Raw genomic sequence first — 21,495 nt, 5'->3', positions numbered from 1 at the left:
CTGGTGCTTATTGGATCAGTTTCAGATTTGATCCAATTCTTATCGGATCGGTACGAAATTGACCACAATCTTATCTGAACTCGATCCATTGACAACCTAATTTCAAGAAAGAGGTGTAAATAAGGGAAAGTAGGGGAGTCAATAGATTTGTTTAGTTCGGTTCCACGTATACCCAGATTCAAAACCTTTTGATTCTTATTAGTTTCACTTCTAGATATAAAAATCCTTGGAACTAGAACCAATCCTACAAATACTTGAATCCACCAAGTACCCTTTAAGATATACATTTTTCATTTTAAAATGAGAATTTTTTTTTTGATAAATAGATAGTTATTTTTAAGGTAAAAGTCTAACTTGTAATTCCTCAATTGAGATTTTTGTTATTTGTTTTTGTTGTTGTTAAAAGGGATTGTCAAACTCATAGGTTCGACTAGTAGGGGGAGGCTACTAGCTTCTTAGAGCACCATATCTTGCTGCTAAGTCCCCCAAGTACATGCAATATCCCACAAACAACACATATCAAGTAAGCTGAGATAAATCCTTATGAATGACCAACAATAAGATAATTTTAACACAAGACCTTCCTTTTTTTACAAGAAAATATTAGAAAATTATGGTATAGAATATTTATTGTTGAAATTGAATACCAATGTAAAAAATGAATGGACATCCTCATAGAGAGGAGGTAAAATGATAAAAGACTGATCCTTCTGTTATATTTACATTTACTTTAATATATCTCTTGGTTAATATTTAATAAAGAATCGGGGCTCCAATGACTCATGAAAATTGAAAAATCTCAACATATCTAACCATTAACAATCCTTAAAATGAATGGTCCACGATACTAGATCCAAAACTAACTAATCGATCTTGGGTAATGGGGTAATTGGGTACCCATTCGTACCCGAGGCATATGACCATTTTGGTAAATATAAAAAAATAAAATACTTGACTGCTAGCTGTCAGAGTGATTTCTCATTTCAAAAATAAAAAAGCGGATCGAACGGTTCAATCATAGTGAACAGTGATTCACAAAAAGCCGGTTCAGTAGCGTTCGACACACCACACTCTCAAGTCTCAAAGAACCTTGTCGAGGAGTTATCATGGCCTGGAGTTCATCTCTCTTGAGCTCTTCTTTCTATCCCCTCTTTCAAATAAAATTTACATTTCTTAAAAAGACTTCTTCGACTCTCAATCGAAGCAGATATTTTTCTCGATCTTTAATTTCGAGTAGTTTTAGTTGGGATGATGTGTTTCGAATTTCTCAACAAAGTGATGCCCTAGATGATTCATCAAACCTCCAAGGTTTCTTTGAAAGAGTCAAAACTTGCAACCGTGGATCCGTAAGTTTTGAATCTATATTTGAATAAGAGGATTTTTTTACAGTTCAGGATAATCTGTTTTTTATTCCCTAAATTACTTGCAGGAATTCCAATCCGAGTTCCAAATATAGAGTGATTTTTATCGTTTAAGATAATCTGATTTTTCTTCCCAAAATTACTTGCAGGAATTGCAGTCTGAGTTCCTACCATTTGTTATCGAGGAACGGATTGCTGGATATATTCATAAGAAGTAAGTAATTTTCTTGATTTGAATTTGGGATATTTTCAAAAATATTTCTTGTTTTGGTTTTCTTCAAGCAATTTCGAATTAAAAAAATTTTGGTATTTAAATCTCAGTTTTAGATTTTATATCCCGAAAAAAAGTTCGAAATCGAAACCACGGTTTTAAAACTCGGTAATCAGTCATCTCATCTTGGTTTGAGATAAATCATTTAACTCGGTTTACAATTACTAATGATAGTTGCTATTGCACGCCCAGCTTTTACTTATTACACCTCAATTAAAGTTAAAACACACTCTTCAAACATTACAAAGGTTTGGTTCAAATTATAAGCTCAACATTATAACACTCGTTCAAACAATTTTAGTAGTTGTTTACAGTTATGATTAGGCTCATAAAAAATCTAAAATATAGAAATTTAGCAAAAAGAAAAAAAAAAAAAAACAGAACTTCCATTGGTACGGCAACTTTTACTTATTCTCAATCATTCACTTATTTTCTTTAGGGTGAATCTCCTTTTCGTGCTTTGAATATGATAAAATCCCGAGTTCGGTGCACTATTCCTTTTAATTCTCAAAACATGCTTTTCCAGTGAATTCGTCATTTTTATAATCTATGAATTCGTGAGTTAGTCACTTTTGTTATCAATGAATTCGTAGATAAAATACCAATGATTTCGGCATATCAACGATTTCGTTGATAATTTATCAGCGGATTCGTTGATCATAAAAGTGATGAATTCACTCGGAAAACATGTTTTGGGAATTAAAATGAATAGCATACCAAAATCGAAAATTTGATATAAGTTGCACGCATTTTGGGAAAAATCCCTTTTCTTTATTTTTAATTGGAGTGTTATAAGTAAAAGTTGGGGAGCCAATAGCAGCTCTCTTATTAATTTATATAATTATTTTCAAATAATTGTATTTTTTTAATAAAAAGACTGATTAGAAGATGCTTAGTCAGAAGATCATATTTTTTATATAGACAATAAAATTTTAAATTAGATATTTTCAAGATGTTGGAACAAATCGATTTAACCCGGTTGAATATCCCACTCATACAAGAATGACATTGAGGTGACTCAGGTGGTAAGTCTTCTTGATCTCAGGCGATATTTAAAACCAGGCTTGAAACAAGATTTAAAACCTCAACTTGGATATAATCCAAGGAGACCACTACTTCTCATACCATATAAATTAGTGCAGCTTTAAGGACCATATTGGAAAATTCGAGGATGTGTTTGCATTTCCAATGGATAATTCTTTTGGTGGCAATGCTGGTGGTTATGTCACATTACATCAATCCCTTAAATCACCAGTAGATCGGACAAGAGCAGTTGGAGACGTAATCCAGTGCTTGGGAGAAGGATTGATTCCAGGTATTCGGAATGAGGTACTTCTAGGTCTCATAAAGATTAATTTTTTGAGTCTCATCTTAATTGTTTGTTGTTTCTTATGTTAAATTAAGGGTATAACTTAGGTCGGGATCTCTTACTGTTTTATCGAAAAAAATGCAAATCTTTTGATGCATTGTTGAATATTGTAGCTGAGTAACTAATAGACCTGGACCCATGTGGTTGTAATTACGTTCATTGTGATACTTGTTTGGGGATCAGATTTGATCTGGATATGTTGGTACCAAGCAAAACCTGACCCTTTGGATCACAATGTTTTGCATTGGAGAAAATTTTAAAATAAATCACTTACATCGTGAATGAAATGTATGATCAGGATTCATGTTAGGGGTTGGGTGGATATCTTACACTGGCAGCCAACATAACACAACCCTCCTCCTTAATCTGGGTTGGGATCGACAAAGTAATGTGAAGGAAACACTAGATGCAAAAATCTTGCACTACCTTGAGATTTGCTACCACTTTGTTGATTCTCCCTTGCTCCTTAGAATTCTCCTGGGTGCGCTTACACTATAGAGCCTCCGACGCCCAAGTCAGTCCACAAAACAATTTTGACAATGTTCAGTATAAGAAATTGCCTACCTTTGATTGGCATGAGTGTGCCTTTTTATAGACAATGGAATGAGAATCCCTCATTTAGATGTTTCCAAATCCATCCTCCTAATTATGTATCTTTTCTTAATTAGGATTTATCCCTTTTAAACCCTTATCCCTTTAGAATCCTTCTAATAATGAAATCTTTCTAATTACACGCTCAAATCCCTAGAAATCAGGGATTTGGCGTGATCTGTGATGGCACACCGTTCGAGAGGATACCCCCCGACCTTATACCTCTTGACTCCATCCTTCTTTCAGCCTAGCTCTAAGCTACCCTTCCTCGATCTCTAAGCTTGGTACATCCATAATACAACCTACCTGCACGTATCCCTAGGTGACACTTGTCATTATCTCGGGGCTTGCAGATTTGACCCTCGACAGAAAAACTACATTTTTGACCCCAAATCTTTGGTATTAGGCTTCGATGATGATATCTTATTGAGTGATGGTTACTAAACTTAAGGTCCATCTTGATTATCTTTGGTAAAGGTTTTCTTGTACTTTTGATCGTCCAATGGCCCATGCATATAAAAAAATGAAAGAAAAAGAAAGAAAGAGATTGTGCAATGTATCATAGAAATTTTTTGGGAGCTTAGTTTTTCGAGTTTGTAGTCTTTGTTTCCATCATCTTTCTAACTATTGGTTTTGTTGATTTGAATCAGCTATACCCTGTTACATCATCATTTGGGATGCCCGTTTTTCTCTCACTAGAACGTGCTGCTGCTCCGTACTTTGGGATAAAGGTTTGTTATATACTTCACACTAACTGATAAAACTCCTCTTCTTTATTAAGTCAACCAACCTCTGATAAATAAATCATCATCGAAATCCTGTGCCAAAGATTTGGGGCAATGTTAAGATGACCATGCATGACTTTGGGTTTATTAAGTGCAAGTGGAAGAGAAAATAAATACAAACTTATTTTTTGTTGTTCGATTATATCTTTTTTGAAATGATCAGTGTTGGACGGTGCCAAAATTCAACAGATCAGAGTTTTGGGAATTCAAAGCAAGGGGCCTTTTGGATAGATACGGTAGTGTATCCATGTCAACTCCAGACACTTTGGTCGTGGATATTGAAATTATCATCATCATGCCCTATGTTATTCAAATATGCAGTCGTAGATATTTATCTAACTAAATAAATAATATCCACGTATACTCTCATTAAAAGTGCGTCAGATGCTCTTATTGTTGAATATTTTCAAAATAAAATAAGGTTTTTGTGGCTTATTGGTTTGTTTTTTCTTAAGTTAGATTTTGAGATTTTTATATATATAAGGTTTAGTCCCACATTGCTCACAAGTAAGAAAGTGGTGTACCTTATAAGTATTAGTCAATATAGTTAATTGTATTTGTGTCATACCTTTAAGGCTTTGATCCAGTGCTTCGAGGTGGTGCGAAGCAGTACTCGCGCACGCACAAGTGCACGTGTAACGTGCGAAAGGGCGATTGGGCTCTTTGAGGCGCACTTTGCACTTCGCACGTACGCATCGTCGCGAGGAGCTAGGGAGCCTTAAAGTTTTCGGGATACGAAACCATCCAACGGTTGTGGTTGATCCGTCATGTATGATGGATCGGGTACGATCAACACCGCATGATCAAATTAGTATACGATCGGGAACTGATTGGATACGATGGATCGGATTTATACCGGATTAGAAATGATCCGATGCGTTGGATCAAGTAAGTACCCGATTAGAAACGATCAGGTGCATTGATTGATGATTGTACCCGATCAGAGTGGATCATGTGTGTTAGTTCATGATTGGTATCTGATCAGGAACGATCGGATCCGTTAGATCAAATGACAACTAATTGGACGCGATCAGAGCCACTAGATCATACAGATTCAATTAAAGTTGGTTAAAAGGCATGAGACACATACCATCGATAGGGTGCAATTTGGATCGTTAGATCTCAGATCAGACATAATCAAACGGCTATTAGACCAAGAGACATTAAATCATGAATCTTGATCAATAGACACGAAAATGGCTATAAAAAGCCAACCAGAATCTAGATTTCTTCATTGAAAATTTCTGTATTCTCCTATTTCTAAGCTTAAGATCTAGGCATCATCAGTTTATTTATTTTTCGAGTGTTCTAGACTAAATCGGATCGTACATAATCTGATTTAGTAAATTGTGTGTAAGGCTTCTTTGTGTCCTGAAAGCATTTATTTATTGATCCTTTGTGTACTTTGGTTCAACCAGTAGGGGAGAATATTTGTCTAAAATAGATTGAATCAAATTCGAGCCTAGAAGTTATTTTCTTCCTTCATCGAATTACACCCGTTCTATTTCCAACAGTTTTAGACAAATATTCTTTTATTCGATGGAGGCTTCAACTTTTCATTATCTCCAAACGATGAATCAAGATATGTCACGTTTTGATCGTTTCGATGGACAACATTTTACTAGATGGCAACAAAAAGTGTTGTTCTTCCTCACTACATTGAACATAGCCTACGTTCTAGATGATGATTTAGAACTTATTCCTGAGGCTATTCCAGAAGACAGTACGGAATTGAAAGAAAGGCGTAAGAAACAAAAGGCGGATGATTTTCTATGCAAAAACTACATTCTTAATGCTCTCTCCAATTCGATTTACGATATCTACCGTATGGTCAACTCAGCCAAAGATTTCTGGAAAGTCATGGAAAACAAATACAAAATAGAAGAGGCAAGTAATCAAACATTTCTTATTAGTAATTATTTACGAAACCGTTGGATGGTTTCGTATCCTGAAAACTTTAAGGCTCCCCAGCTCTTCGCGACGATGCGTACGTGCGAAGTGCAAAGTTCTCCTCAAAGCGCCTTAAACGCTCAATCGCCCTTTCGCACGTTGCACGTGCGCGTGCGATGGGTGGTGCTTCACACCACTTCGAAACATTGGATCAAAGCCTTAAAGGTGTGACACAAATATAACTAAGTATGTTGACTATTACTTATAAGGTATACCACTTTCTTACTTGTGAGCAATGTGGGACTAAACCTTATATACACAAAAATCTCAAAATCTAACTTAAGAAAAAACAAACTAATAAATCATAAAAACCTTATTTTATTTTGAAAATATTCAACAACTCCTCCACTATTTTAAAATATAAATAATTGAAATATATATGTAATATTAAAACAGCTGCACCACTTAAGTAACTGCCTACGTATCCAAATAGGGATCAAGCTTCCGTAGTTCTTACAACTAAAGAACGATTAAACAAGTACATCAGTTTACAAAAATTGGCATCATCATAGAAACTAGTACATAGATGAGAGGTATCTTTTGGATTTGAACCTTTACTTAGTATAAACAACTAGAGCTTTGTCAAGGTATTGTAGTGAACGTATCTTAAACCAATGACCCTTAGAGACAAGCCGGATTCTTCACACATACTTTTCTCCATGAGGTTGAGTGTTCTATTTGTTTTACACATTAATGGCCATCCGCTATATCCTATTTTCATGAGTGCTTTTAGAAACGGTCTAGTTTTCATAGGAAACGGCCTGATTTTCTCACTCATATAGGTAAGTTCACTTGATGTGATTCTGCGAGTCACTACTAAAAACTTTAGAACTTATTAAGGATTTACATCCATCCTTTATCTTGTAGAATCCAACACTAGATTTAGAAAGTGGGGTAAATTAGTTCTAGTGTCCTGCTAAATCACTTATTTGACTTGTTTGTACCCATTGAACCTTGTTTATCTATTTCAAAACAAAGGTTGGGTTCCCATCAAAGGTGATTGATTTATTTTATAGATCTTAGCCCCATTCCTTTAAAAGTTTTAGATATCATATTTCTTGGAAGTTCTTTAGTTAAAGGATCCGCTAAATTCCTATTGGATTTCACATAGTCGACTGTAATTACTCCACTTTTGAGTAATTTTCTCACAAAATTGTGTCTAAGGCTTATGTGCCTTGATTTTCAATTGTACGTTTTACTTTTAACTTTGTACAATGTTGCCTGGCTATCACAGTTGATCATTATAACTGGAGTGGGCTTCTTCCATAATGGTATATCCATCAATAGATTTCTAAGCCATTCTGCCTCTTTACATAAATCTGCCAATGCTATCATTTCTGATATCATAGTAGAGTCTGAAATACAAGTCTGCTTCTTAGAACAGGAGATAGAACGAGAGTAATTCATCTGATTAGAAATAATCGAATTCATCTCATCATTAATGGCTTCTTTCCAAAATAATGAATCTCTAGATTTCATAGCCTCAAAAAATGTAGAGGGTTCATCTCTCTTTACATTTAGTATGAACCTAATAATTTTTTTGACTTCATATTTATCTCCTTCAACAAGGTAAACTAGAAAGTCAGGTTTAAATGTGCGTTCAACTCTAGGTCTCTTCTCCTAGGTTCAGGATCTTGTTGATCAGAACCTGAGTCATCACTAGTGTTATCTTGAATAGGTTTATGAATCTGTTTAGGAATAGAATTTTCAGAAATTTGATTAAGTCAAGTTCTCTTGATCAAATTATTCATGTTCTATTTCCAATAGTTTTAAACAAATATTTTTTTATTCGATAGAGGCTTCGACTTTTATTCTCTCCAAATGATGAATCAAGATATGTCACGTCTTGATCGTTTCGATGGGCAACACTTTACTAGATGGCAACAAAAAGTGTTGTTCTTCCTCACTACATTGAATATAGCCTACGTTCTAGATGATGATTTAGAACTCATTCTTGAGGCTGCTCCAGAAGACAGTACGGAATTGAAAGAAAAGCGTAAGAAACAAAAGGCGGATGATTTTCTGTGCAAAAACTACATTCTTAATGCTATCTTCAATTCGATTTACGATATCTACCGTACGGTCAACTCAACCAAAGATCTTTGGAAAGTCCTGGAAAACAAATACAAAATAGAAGAGGCAAGTAATTAAAAATTTCTTATTAGTAATTATTTTGAGTTTAAGATGTCCAATGACAAACCAGTTCTGTCTCAAATACATGAACTTCAATTAATCATTGGTGATCTTAAAAATTGTCGGGATTGATCTTCCAGAAGATTTTCAAGTGGGAGCTATCATTTCAAAGCTTCCCCAATCCTAGAAAAATTATAAGAAAAAGATGACGTATGAGGAGAAAAAGTATACTTTGGAATCTCTATAACGTCAACTTCGTATAGAAGAAGATGTTCGTAATAGAGAACATAAGGATAAGAAAATTGAGAAAATCAAAATAAACATGATTGAGGGTGATATGCCCAAAAAGTTTGATTTTAGGTTAAAATCTAAGAAAACTTCCTCCTTCAAGAAGAAAGCTGATAAAACCAAGAAGAAAAACAAGTGTTTTTATTGTAACAAGCCTGGTCATTATGCGCGAGAATGCCATCATCGAAAGAAGGAATTCAAGAAAGAGGCAAATACGGCAGTGACCGAGGGAGCAATGGTAGCAACAGTTTCATGTGCTCGTTCACTAGCAAATGTTGTGAGACAACAGTGGTTGGTGGGTTGATACTGGAGCAATAGATCACTTTTGTAATGATAGAAGTCTCTACACAAGGTATGAAACTTGTGGTAAAGGAATAAAAGTGAAAATGGCAAACAGTTCTATTTCCAACATTCTCAGAGTTGGGACTGTAACTCTTAGATTCACTTCTGAGAAGACTATCATTCTTTTCAATGTTTTCCATGTTCCAGATATCAGCAAAAATCTCATATCAGGAGACCTGCTTAATAAATTAGGTTTCAAACTTGTGTACGAACCAGATCGGCTTACCTTGTCTAAAAGCAATGAATTTGTGAGACATGGTTATTTTTGTAGAGGCATGATTTGCTTAAATTTAGATAATGAAATTTCTTCTATTGTGTATATTGTTGATTCGGTTTGTTTGTGGCGTGGTAGAGTATGACACGTTAATTATGGTTCAATTAAACGTATGATTAATCTAGGACTTATTCCTAAATGTAATTTAGAGAATATTTTGAAATGCCAAACCTGTGTTCAATCTAAGATAACTAGAAAATCCTTTAAATCTGTTGTAAGAACTTCTACTATCTTAGAGCTTATTCATAGTGATATATGTGACCTTAATAGTCAAACACGTAGACACAATAGATATTTTGTTACCTTCATTGATGACTACTCAAGGTACGTATACATATATTTAATGAAAACTAAAGATGAAGTATTTGAGAAATTTCGAATCTTTAAGGCAGAAGTTGAAAATCAACTTAACCATAAAATTAAGATTTTTTGTTCTGATAGGGGTAGTGAATACTATCCAAATGAGTTCATTAAGTTTTGTGAAACTCATGACATTATTCATCAAGTTACGGCTCCTTACACGCCACAACAAAATGGAGTTGCAGAAAGAAAGAATAGAACCTTAATTGAAATGGTAAATGCTATGATTATTAGTTCAGGATTATCTTATTCGTTAGTGGGTGAAGCAAGTCTTTTTGCTTGTTATATTTTGAATAGAGTTCCAACAAAGAAAGATAATGTTACCCCTTATGAACTCTGGTTCAAAAGGAAGCCTAATCTCAATCATCTCAAAATGTGGGGGTGTCTTGCCTATGTAAGAAAACCTAGCCCTAAGAGACCAAAATTAAGAGTTAGAACCTACAAGTGAAAGTTTATTGGTTATTCTCAGAATAGCCTAATTTATCGTTTTCTAGATTTGGAAACTAGTGATATCATTGAATCTGTAGATGTAGAATTTTTTGAGGATTTGACTAAGTTAAGTTTTCTTGATCAAATTACTCTTGTTTTATTTCCAACACTTATGAGTGCTTCATCTTTCAATGAGTGCCCAAACTGTAGTTTTTTAGCTGAATGGTTTCCTGAAAATGTCAAAGGACCATAGATATGTATAGGACGATTACTGGAACTGCTATACTTAGTAGTTGAAACTTTAGTAACATAAAAAATCTGCGTGATTTGTCTTGCTAATCGACAATCCTCTTGACTTTTTTTTTTTAACATAGGCTTATGGCGTTCATATGAATGGTTACGTTGAGAGGGATGGTCAAAAGTTTCTTTGGATAGGGAAGAGAAGTGAAGGGAAGCCGACTTATCCTGGGATGCTTGATCATCTAGTCGCTGGGGGATTGGTTTGTTAACATTTTTTTGTTCGGTTTACATATTAGTATTATTTTTTCTAGCTTATCATACTTGTAAATTGAATCTGTGCTTACTATTGTCAGCGAACGATCTTAAAGAGTTGCATTATAAAATTTTTAAACCTTTTTATAGAATGTGTTGTTGGTTTTAAAGATGCACCAAGAGTAGGGAAATCAAATCGTAAATCTTAATGCCTCATAGAATTGTTCTCTTCCTGAAATGTAGGGTATGTTTGATTGCACATGGAAAATAGGGTGGAAAATTAATTTCCATGGAAAATGATATTTTTCATGTGTTTGATTGCATTTTTCCACCCCAATAAAAAAGTCCACAAAAACATGGATTTTACTTTCTCACCCATATGGGTGAGAAAGTGAAATCAACCCATATTTTTCATCCCCAAAATATCATCTTTTTCTTCCCCACTCATATCTTCTTCTTCCCTACCACCACCACCACCACCACTACCATAACCAACATCACACTAATCTCGCTGTCGCCGTCATCACCATCTTCGGTCACCTTCTCTCTCTCTCTCTTTTCTTCTTCTTCTTCTCCTTCCCTCACCTCCGCCGCCACCACCACCACCACCACCACCACGACGTTCTCCCCTCTTCTTCCTCACTTACCTCCTCCGCCACCACCACCACCACCACCACCACGACGTTCTCCCCTCTTCTTCCTCACTTACCTCCTCCACCACCACCACCACGTCCTGCTGCCCTCCCTCTTATCATTTCCCAAGCCTCTCCCTCTCCTCCTCCTCCTCTCTTTCTTCTTCATTTTCCTCAAATATTTTTCCCATGATTTTATCCAAGTAAAATCAAACAATGGAAATTTGATTTTCCAACTTTACCTATTTTCCACCATTATTTTTCCATGGATTTCAAATTCCATGGAAAGTCACTTTCCATGCAATCAAATGCCTTATAAAAGTGTTCTCTCGCTGAAATGTAGTGTTTTGGGAAGATGGATTTTCATTTCACGTTATGGTATTTTCCTGCAAACATTTGAGGTCCTAGCTATTCCTTTGGAATTTGAACTCGATGGTGCAATTCGTGATTCAAACCATCAAGAACATGATCATTTTCGAATAATCACAATTTCCTAGTTCAACCACAACTCAAGCGGTGTGTACCTCCTTAAGGAAAAATTTGATGACTTTTCCTTGACTTCACACCATACGATATCTTCATAGTATATACATCTAAACTAACCACTTTTACGTAAGTACTACCTCACTGAAATAACTTCCCAACTTCCTTTACAATAACTATCTTACTGCAATAACAACCCAACTCCCTTCTATATTCTAATAAACACAACTATAAAATAACTACAATAACTGTTTATCTTATTAAAAACTACCGATACGCAACATTCTCCAATACCAAGTTACTGTCACACCACCACTATTTCTATGTCATCTAGGGTTCTCATAGTTCCATCCCCCTATACTTAGAAACAACCTTGTCCTCAAGGTTTTCAATCCTCCATAAACACAACAATCTTCAGTTGTTTTTGTAAAAGAGCTATGAAAACTCTAATTGTCATTAAAACAAAGGTGAATACTTCGATAGGTCTTCTTCCTAATAACAACGTGAGGGTTTCCTCCTTAGTTTTGATCTCACGACATCTGAATCCATCCTTCGGAACTCTGACATCAAATAATATGATTCTAGATGTTTTGTCAAGAATGCAGTCGATTTGAAAAGACTGCAATGACTTAATTTAACCAATTCTAGCATGGTTTTACCCTCTGTAGAGACAAACATAGATAATTTTCCATGACTTCAATGTGTACAACGTCTAAATTACAGAGACAACTGCGCTAATTGCCTTGCAAAATAAACAACCTAAATCCTTTCCTTTTTATTACACTAGCTATCCAACTCCCTTCATTATTGAGCATCGCTGAATTTTTTGGGTAACGTTTTATGATAGTGATGTGGGAGAGAATGCCAGTGATTTTCTTTTATATATAATCTGAACCCAAAATATGTGCTTATATTGACATATATGTGTCTTTACATAAACATTTGTTTGATCCTTAAGTCACTATAAACACCTGTTGGGACCTAACAGTCACCAACAGTTTTGAAGAAAATGGTCTGGAAAGAAAAGGCATAAAGAAAGAATTGCAACAATTCCATTGTCTTTAAAGGACAGCACTTTTAAAATTGAAAAAACTCAAAATTTTTAAAGTAAAAGGAAAAGATTAACTCTTAGAATTAGCGGAGAAGTGCTAAAAGACACCACTTTGCATGTTGGGGTACTTCAGGATTTTATTTCCTGCTCACCATTATGTTGTAAAATCTATTTTAATACATGAAAATCATGTCCTCTTTTGTCTCTCAATGACACAACCTTCATAATTTGAAAAACATAAATTTTGAAAGTAGAAGGGAAAGATAGAAGGGTTGGGGGTTATAAATGCCATCAATTCCTCGAGATTCTCTCCTAACAATCACGATCAACGCTTGCAACATATGCTAAAGAATGTATACATACACATAAATCCAAAACAAATGGAGATAAAGGCAAGACAAGAGCTCTAGATAGAGTCCTAAACTGATGACTACATCCTTGGGCTCTAGAAAGAGTCAATTTACCATTTTTAGAGTATTTCACCAATTTCTTCACATACCATGGTATTTTGGGCCTATTTGAAATCTCACTCAGAGATCCCACCAGGAATGAAGAGATGATAAAAAAAAAAACTATGCACAAATCCTTTCTCAAAATATATAAAAAAAAATATTTATTAGCCAAAATTCCCTTATTAATCTCTCTTCCCTATTTCTTATTTGGAGTTTCATCCACCTCTTCAACCGTTATAAATAATTTATTTTTCTTCGTAATTTTTCTTTTAGTCCCTATTCATTTCTTTCCAGTTTTCTTCATTGTTTGAGCCCTTTCAAGTCCTGGAATTAATCTATTTAGTTTCTTCTAAATTATCCTTGATTCTTTTAAATAAGGGAGTTTTCTTTTCAAGTTCTCAAACTCATTTATGGAATAAACCTCTAATTTAATTACTTAATTATCAATGATGCCTTTTGGGCATCTAAAATATAAAGTTGCATGGTCTTGGTCTTGGTCTCAGAATATGCGAAATCCTACCTTGAGATACATGATGAAAATCTTGTGATACGTACAATTTGTCTTCGGGATACAATCCTTGAAATCTTGTGGCACAAAATCCGATGTATCTCTTAGGTATATACTTCCGTGTTAGCCAAGATTAAGTGCATATTTCTTACCTCTATACTGACGTAGCAGAAGCATGTGAATCAATAGATTCGATTGATTGTATTCAATAGAACACTCAAAATCAATTTGAATCAATAGATTCAATTGATAAACCAACAATAGCTTGAAAGAAAATAAAGCATAAAGCTTAAAAAAGTAATTAAAAGAGAAGATAATTGAATTGATTATTAATTTTCGGATTTGGAGCTCCTTGTATCGATAACTCCATCATAAAAACTTGTAATCCTATTAAAATACTAACATAATACTAACTTTCTAATCCTATTAAAACTCAAATTGGAGACTTCTAAGCACTTCTAATTATAATCTAAATGATAAAAGCAAATTTAAAACAAATTAGAAACTAACAAGAAATTGTACTTCTAACATAACTATGAAATAGAAATCCTACTAGAAGTAAAAATAAAAATCCAACTAGAAATAGAAATAAAAATCTAATAGAATTAGAAAACTACTTAGAACTGTAGATGTCCTACATCAGGTCCTCTTTCTTTGAAAAAACTCATCCTCGAGTTTTTCTTGAAGGCCTTTTTATTTTTCTTGTTTTCCATTCATCTCTCGCTCTAATCCACTTCCAGTGATATCTGTTCTTCAAACTTTGTTTAGAGAATTTAATTGACCGTGACCAAGTCTTCTTTTTCATACCTCTTGAATCTTCTATCGATACCGATTTTGTACTTGTTAATAGAAGCTTCAAGGTTTTTTTTTTTTTTTCAGTTGTTCCTTCAATATGCCATTTTCTTTCAAACTCTTCTCATAGCGGGATAGATTTGGGAGACTTGCCTCGGGCACCAAATTGGTGTGGTGTTGTATATTCTTCATAGGAGACAATGAATTTGACATTTTCAAAGGAAGAACAAAAGAGAATTCGTCAAGGGGGGGAGGGAGGGTTGCACTTGATGAAAACTTGAGTAGGAGGGTCTTGGTCGGAAGGTTGCACTATCATCGGGAACACTTGACTTGTTGCTTTTAAGTCTTGTTGATGTTGGTAGAAACAAAGCATGTTCCATTCTCCTTGGTTGGTTGGGTAGCCTTGGACTTTGAATGGGAAGGGTGTAAGATCACTATGACACTATTATGCATGAAAGAATAGGTGTTGGCTTTGCCTCGGTAGGTGACATCATTATCATGAAGTCAAGGCCTTCCCAAGAGAATATGACATGCTCTTATTGAGATTATGTCACAAATAACCTCATCCTTATATTACCCAATACTAAAAGAAAGAGAGCATTGATTTGTCACATTCTTCTTGCATTCATCGTTTACCCAACCTATAGAATAAGGTGTAGGCTGTTGCGTAGTGAGTAGCTTGAGTGCATCAACCATGTGGTTTGAAATTATATTTTCCGAACTTCCACTATATATAATTAATTGACACAACTTGTCTTGCATCTTGCATGTAGTTCGGAAAAGACTATATCAAGTTGAAAAATCAACATGTTGTATTGGCATTAAGTTGTGAATAATACAACTGAGATGTTCACCTTCGTCCTCCTCATAAGCCTCAAAGATGATAGCCGCATCATTATCAACATAGGGGTCATCTTTGTCATTGTCATAATCCAGTCTCGACCACTAATGTGTGAGTCCTCTGGCACACTTCGGAGGTATGACCTACTTTTCCATACTTAAAACATTTATTTTGCTTTGAGTGTCCATTGGGATTAGGTTGGTAGGGTTTACGATATGAACGGGGAGTTTGAGAGGTGGAAGCATAAGGATTAGGTTGGTGGGGTTTAGGATGTGAAGGTGGAGCTTGAGAGGTGGAAGCATGGATGTTATTGTAATAAGGGAGCTGACTGTGGGATGGATAAGGTTGATGAGAGGGGGGGGGGGGTTAGATTGTGGATAGTTAGACCTCTGATTGTTGGTATAAGAAAGATGAGAAGAAGTACGAGAATTAAGCATAAATGATTTTACTTTTAGGGCATTGTTAATGACTGCGTGCAAGCTTGTATATTGATGCGTGGTCAATTTCTCTTGAATTCTTCTATTCAACCCATTAATGAAACGCCCAATAGTTCGGTCTTCATTATCTTGAAGTTCATTCCTTGAGAGAAGACGAGAGAAGTCATCAGCATATTCTTGTACACTTTGAGACCTTTGCCTACAATTTTGTAAGTTGATGAATAAGGTTTGGATGTAATCCGGTGGTAAGTATCGTTGCTTAAGCAATTGCTTCATGATTGGCCATGATTGAACTTGTCGAAAGTCTTGATGTAGTCGATCTTGTTGGAGATGGTCCCACCAAGAGGAGGTTGCCTCGGTTAACTTAAAAGCCACAAGTTTGACCTTCTTATCCTCCAAAATTTTCATGTACTCGAAGAATCGTTCAACATTGAATATCCAATCAAGATAGTCCTCAATGTGCAAAAGCCCATTGAAGGTAGGAATATCCGCCTTAAGCCTATATTCAAAAGACCGCTCTTATTGCCCATTGTTGCGAGGATGTGGGGGTGCGTTATGCATGAATACGCATTCAACCTCTTCAAAATCATGGAAGTGTTGATTTGTGGGTGGGTGATAATGGCCCCCTCTTGCAGTGACTTTGCAATATGGAGGTGGGTGAGTATGGGGAGGGTTAGGGAGAAGTCTATCATGGTCAAAATAGGGATGTTTAGTTGGGGGAGTAGTATGAGAATCCAATTCATCTATGTAATCTATATATGGGGCTGTTATGATCGTTGAAGGGTCATTGAAGTTATTTGATGGGTTTTGAGGTTAGGAGAAACGTTTTGTGGGAGTGGATATGTGGTTGTTGGAGGGTGAGGGATTTTATTTTGAGAGTATAGGAGTGATATAGTATGGTTAGAAGGTTGAGGGAGGGCAGTCTGAGGTGTGGGAAGTGGTACGGTTTGGGTAAAACCAATATTATGGGTAAGGTTATGGTTTTGAGGGAATTCGGCCTCTCTAGAAGAGTTTCTACGTGCTGAATTATGAAGGGAATTGTGGGAGGGATGGTGGGAATCCTTTGGGTCTTCATTTCCAAAAGTTTTCTTACCTTTCTCGTTTTCAGTGGTGTTGAAAACTATGCCTTGAACACGAGACTCCAACATAGCTATAATTTTGTTGGTGATTCTTTCTTCAAACTCCTCCAATTTGGCTTCCAATTGAGTTTCTACATAAGATTTTGTGATAAAATCACTTTCACCATCCATCTTTTGTGGATCGTAGCAGGAGCTCTGATACCACTTGACGTAGTAGAAGCGTGTGAATTAATAGATTTGATAGATTGTGTTCAATAGAACACTCAAAATCAATTTGAATCAATAGATTCAATTGATAAACAAGCAATAGTTTGAAAGAAAATAAAGCATAAAGCTAAAAAAATAATTAAAAGAGAAAATATAATTAAATTGATTATTGATTGATTGATTATTAATTTTCGGATTTGGAGTTCCTTATATATATAACTCCATCATAACAACTTGTAATCCTACCAAAATACTAAAAATTAATATTCCTAACCAATCTATGACATAATACTAACTTTGTAATCCTATTAGAACTCAAATTGGAGACTTCTAAGTAATTCTAATTATACTCTAAATAATACAAACGAATTTAAAATAATTTATAAACAAATAAGCAATTGTACTCCTAACATAACTATAAAATAGAAATCTTACTAGAAGTAGAAATAGAAATCTAATAGAATTAGAAAACTACTTAAGCTGTAGATTTCCTACATCACATATCTAGCCCCTTCTCACTACTTTTAAGAAGATAAAATACTTTGGTTGAATCTTGCATGTATTTATATGTTTATAGTTGTGTTGCTTATCTAAATTATTTTATTAATTTGTATGGTCCTTTGATCAAAATACCTTGGAGCAAAGCTTTGATATCTTATCCAATACTATAAAAGTTTGTTCAAGATGGAATCTAACTTTTAGTCAATATTTTAAGGGTATGCTTTGAACGATCTTCGTTTTCAATTATGGTCTGAAGAGGAACTTCATCTGTACTTCTAGGGGGTTTGACCCCAAATAGCTTCATGTGTACTTTCATGGGCTTTGTCTCCAAAGAGCTTCATACCTATTTCCAATGGCTTTGACTCCAAACAATTTCTACCCTAAAACTATTTTTAGGGGATTGAGGGATGTCTAAAGACGGTTGTCCCTCAGTTACTTCAGTCCTAAGGGGTGTTCTTCGGGAGAAAGCTCTTTTGAGTTAAATCCTATTTTTTTGGAAAGGGGGGGGGGGGGGGGTAACTCTTCGTAATCAAAGGGCCTCTCTAATTGAAGTAGGAATAAAGCTCTTCCGGGCCAATCCCATGGAATATTTTGAAGCATCCCTTTAGGTTGTGATAAGAAAGTTAGGCTCGTTGGAGCATACCTTTACAATATTGATTATTCACCTTGATCATACTTTTCAGGTGTTGGAGCTTCACTCCAAGGTACTTTGGGCAAGAATACAGTTGAGATGAAGAACAATACCATTAATGAAGAGACCAGTACATGCAAAATCCAATTAATAAACTTGATCTTCTTAGAAGTGGGGCCACAATTGGATTTTGAGATGTGTATATGCCTAGGAGTTATAACAAATTTTGTGTCCCACAATTGGATGTGTATCCTAATCTCAGGTGGCAAATATCTCAAGGTTTGTCTTTCATGTAAGTTATCACGTATCCCGAAGCCATGACTCTTTCTACTTTAGATGCTCCATAGGCATAATTAATAAGTAAGTGATTAAATTGGTGGTTTATTAATTTATAAAAAAAATGGAGGTTTATTCCATAAAAAATTTTGAGAATTTGAAAAGAAACTCCTCCATTCAAGGGGTTGGGGACAATTAAAAAAAAAAAAACTAAAATTATTCTAGAAGTTTGAAAGGCTCAAACATGTGAAGAAACTTGAAAGAAATGAGTGAAAATTAAGAGAAAAATTAAATAGGGATCAATTCTTCCCAAGGAAGGAGAGGAAAAAAGGGGATATAAAACAAGGGGGAGTTTGCGGAAAGAAGGATTGATGAGGAGATTTGGACCTTTTTATATAGTTTTATTTACTAGCAATTAATTTGTGTTAGGGAAGGCAATCAAGGAAAATTACTTTTTTATTTTCTCTTTATTTTTTGAGAAAGGTTAGGAAGAGGAAATGAGATGATCGGATCTCTAGGTGAGGTATGAAATAGGCCTGAGAGGCCATGGCATGTGAAGAAATGCTTGTTACACTTGATAATAGTTTTGGATCTCTTTAGATCTCGGGGATGTAGCTGTCAATTTAGAGTGATAATCCTCATCAATAAATTTGGTGTTGCCTAGCTATTTTATTTTCCTTATCTCCATTTCTTCTATATTTCTGTATTGTGCATATGTATGGATGCATGTGACCGTGGGATGTCTCACCTGAACGGTGGGGATACCCACGATAAGCAAAAAAAAAAAGTACGGATGCATGCATTGATCGCTTTGTTGGGAGAGAATCTCGAGGAATTGATGACATGTTCAAAATTATTCCCCCACAATAACTAGTAAAACTTGTTGAAACTTGCTAGAAGACACTAATGCAAAGAAGCACTGTTGCATGGAGTGGTGCTTTAGCAAAAAAATAAAAAATTCCAATCACTTCTACGTTGCAAAATCTATCTAAATAAATGAAAGTCTTGTTCCCGCATTCACAATGTGGGACCGACCAAGAAAATTCAAAAATGATAACTGAATCCCCTCCTAAAAGTGGATGCAGAAGTATCTAAAAATCACAGAAATTTGTGGGTTAAATGTTTACAATATATTACATATTTTTTATTGTTTGAGCATAAATATTCGGCTAAATTATCATCTCGAGTTTTCAGAAATCATATATTCGAATATGGTTATTGCAGCCTCATAATATTACCTGTCAAGAGAATCTTCTGAAGGAATGCGAAGAGGAAGCTGGAATACCCAGATCCATCTCCAATGCGTATGTTTTTTTTAATCGCTTCATTATTACAACTTTGGCCCATTTTGTCTTCCTCGATATTCAAGATGATTTATTTTACAGCTGTCAGATGCAGTGTAAAAGTGTAACTTATTATGGAAAATATAATCTTTATGATTAAGATACAGATAAAATCATTACTTCTCTTTTCTGTCATTTCTTTCTTTCTTCCGTGTTTTATTAGGGTATTACCATATTATGATGGGTAAGAGATGCTTGTCTTGCAGAGCTGTCCCAGTCGGAGCTGTTTCTTATATGGACATTGATGGGTACAGATATAAGAGGGATGTTCTCTTTTGCTATGATTTAAAACTCCCCGATGAATTCATTCCAAGTAATCAAGGTATGGTCTACTTTTCATCAGAAACTCTTTGTTTTAGCATGACGACGATGTTCATTTAATCATCATTTTTTCGGTTGTGATGTTCCCTTTTTATGAATTATTGCAGGACCTTGTTTTAGTTTCTAAGCAATTGATTGGTTCAGCTTAATTCAATTGTTGTAGATGGAGAGGTGGTAAGCTTCAAGTTGATCCCAGTGACCCATGTTGCAAATGTTATACGGAGGACAGAGTTTTTCAAGCCAAATTGTTCTCTTGTCATCATTGATTTCCTGTTTCGACATGGGTACTAAGCTTTTTCTCGTCTCAATTACATCATGTGTTATTTGCAACTTAGCTATGTCTTCCATAATTTAGAAACATTAATCAGCTATTGAACAGAATTAAAGCTTTCTTTACACTCTCTTTATCAAATCTAAGAGAAAAAAACTCCTTATAAACCTTAATTCATCAATGAATTATTGGCTAATTTTTAGAATTCATGTTATTTCCCTTTTCACTTTGTTATGTGCATTTGTGCAGGTACATTAGTCCCGATGAATGTGGTTACTTACAGCTTCTACAGAGCTTGAGGAGTGGAGATTGTTCCTAAATTTATTCTTTTTTCTTCAATTTTTTTTTCAATCCTGTCTGTTGCCATGAACCTTAAACCTTATGTCAAAATGTGCTCAAAATTCATTCTACTTCAGGTGTCTGTCCTATCTTGAGGAATTAATATCTTCAGCTCCATCCATCCCGAGTTCTGCTGTAACACAATCTCCTCCTGTAAGAGTGATAAACTTCACTCAAAAGTTCTCTTCATCAAGATATTGGATTCTCCTTCAACGCAGACTGAAAAAGCACCATGTCATTGGGTTCGCAACTTTAACAAGCATTGTTATCAGATTATGGTTAAGTAGATTTTTTTTTCCCCTACCAATCCTGTTTTGAGTGATTATGTTTTTAACAGTATTTATGATATATAATTCAAAGATGTTTTTACTAGAGACCCTTCCTGTCTTTTAGCTTTGTAATCCTTAACAGCACTAATGTATGTTTTCAGACCTTGGATCACATCATCTTTTGTTGTATAATGATTGTTGTCTTTTTTGTTTTTGTTTTTTTTTTCCCTTTAGGGTATTTTAGAAATACCCCTGTTAAATTGGTGATATTAGGTTTACCCCCTCACAAAATGTAAGATTAGGTTTACCCCCTTGATCTTAAGTCAGCATTGTTTTTTCTTGATGATTTAACAGTGAAATTTTGATTAAAAAAAAAAAAAAGGTATGAACTTTAAGTCTTAAATTATTAAATCAAAA

The 21,495-nt window shown here is 34.9% G+C and overlaps 1 protein-coding gene across 6 annotated transcripts; it reads left to right on the top strand.

The window, feature by feature from the left end:
• The first annotated feature begins 983 nt into the window (after positions 1-983).
• LOC147388841 (nudix hydrolase 20, chloroplastic-like) lies at positions 984-21,187 on the top strand. Of its 6 annotated transcripts, none has more exons than XR_015170522.1 (9): positions 984-1,346; positions 1,511-1,575; positions 2,775-2,961; positions 4,243-4,323; positions 10,528-10,653; positions 19,760-19,839; positions 20,085-20,200; positions 20,307-20,483; positions 20,720-20,748. XR_015170522.1 is itself a non-coding variant. In XM_086418026.1 (9 exons), exons 1-9 carry the CDS (start codon positions 1,107-1,109, stop codon positions 20,787-20,789), a joined length of 1,086 nt encoding a protein of 361 aa, XP_086274152.1. In that variant the 5' UTR covers positions 986-1,106; the 3' UTR covers positions 20,790-21,187. The 6 variants fall into 6 exon arrangements, 5 of the variants coding, with proteins under 5 accessions (XP_086274153.1, XP_086274154.1, XP_086274152.1 ...); XM_086418026.1 differs by having other exon boundaries at positions 986-1,346; positions 20,363-20,483; positions 20,720-21,187; XM_086418030.1 differs by having other exon boundaries at positions 1,149-1,346; positions 2,888-2,961; positions 20,363-20,483; positions 20,720-21,187.
• Positions 21,188-21,495: the final 308 nt, after the last annotated feature.

Source organism: Akebia trifoliata, chromosome 12, assembly GCF_017979445.1.
Source record: "Akebia trifoliata isolate Shusen 1 chromosome 12, ASM1797944v1, whole genome shotgun sequence".
Classification (NCBI taxonomy): Eukaryota; Viridiplantae; Streptophyta; class Magnoliopsida; order Ranunculales; family Lardizabalaceae; genus Akebia; species Akebia trifoliata.
Note: the sequence above shows the minus strand (reverse complement) of the source record. Positions and strands in the feature narration are given on the sequence as shown.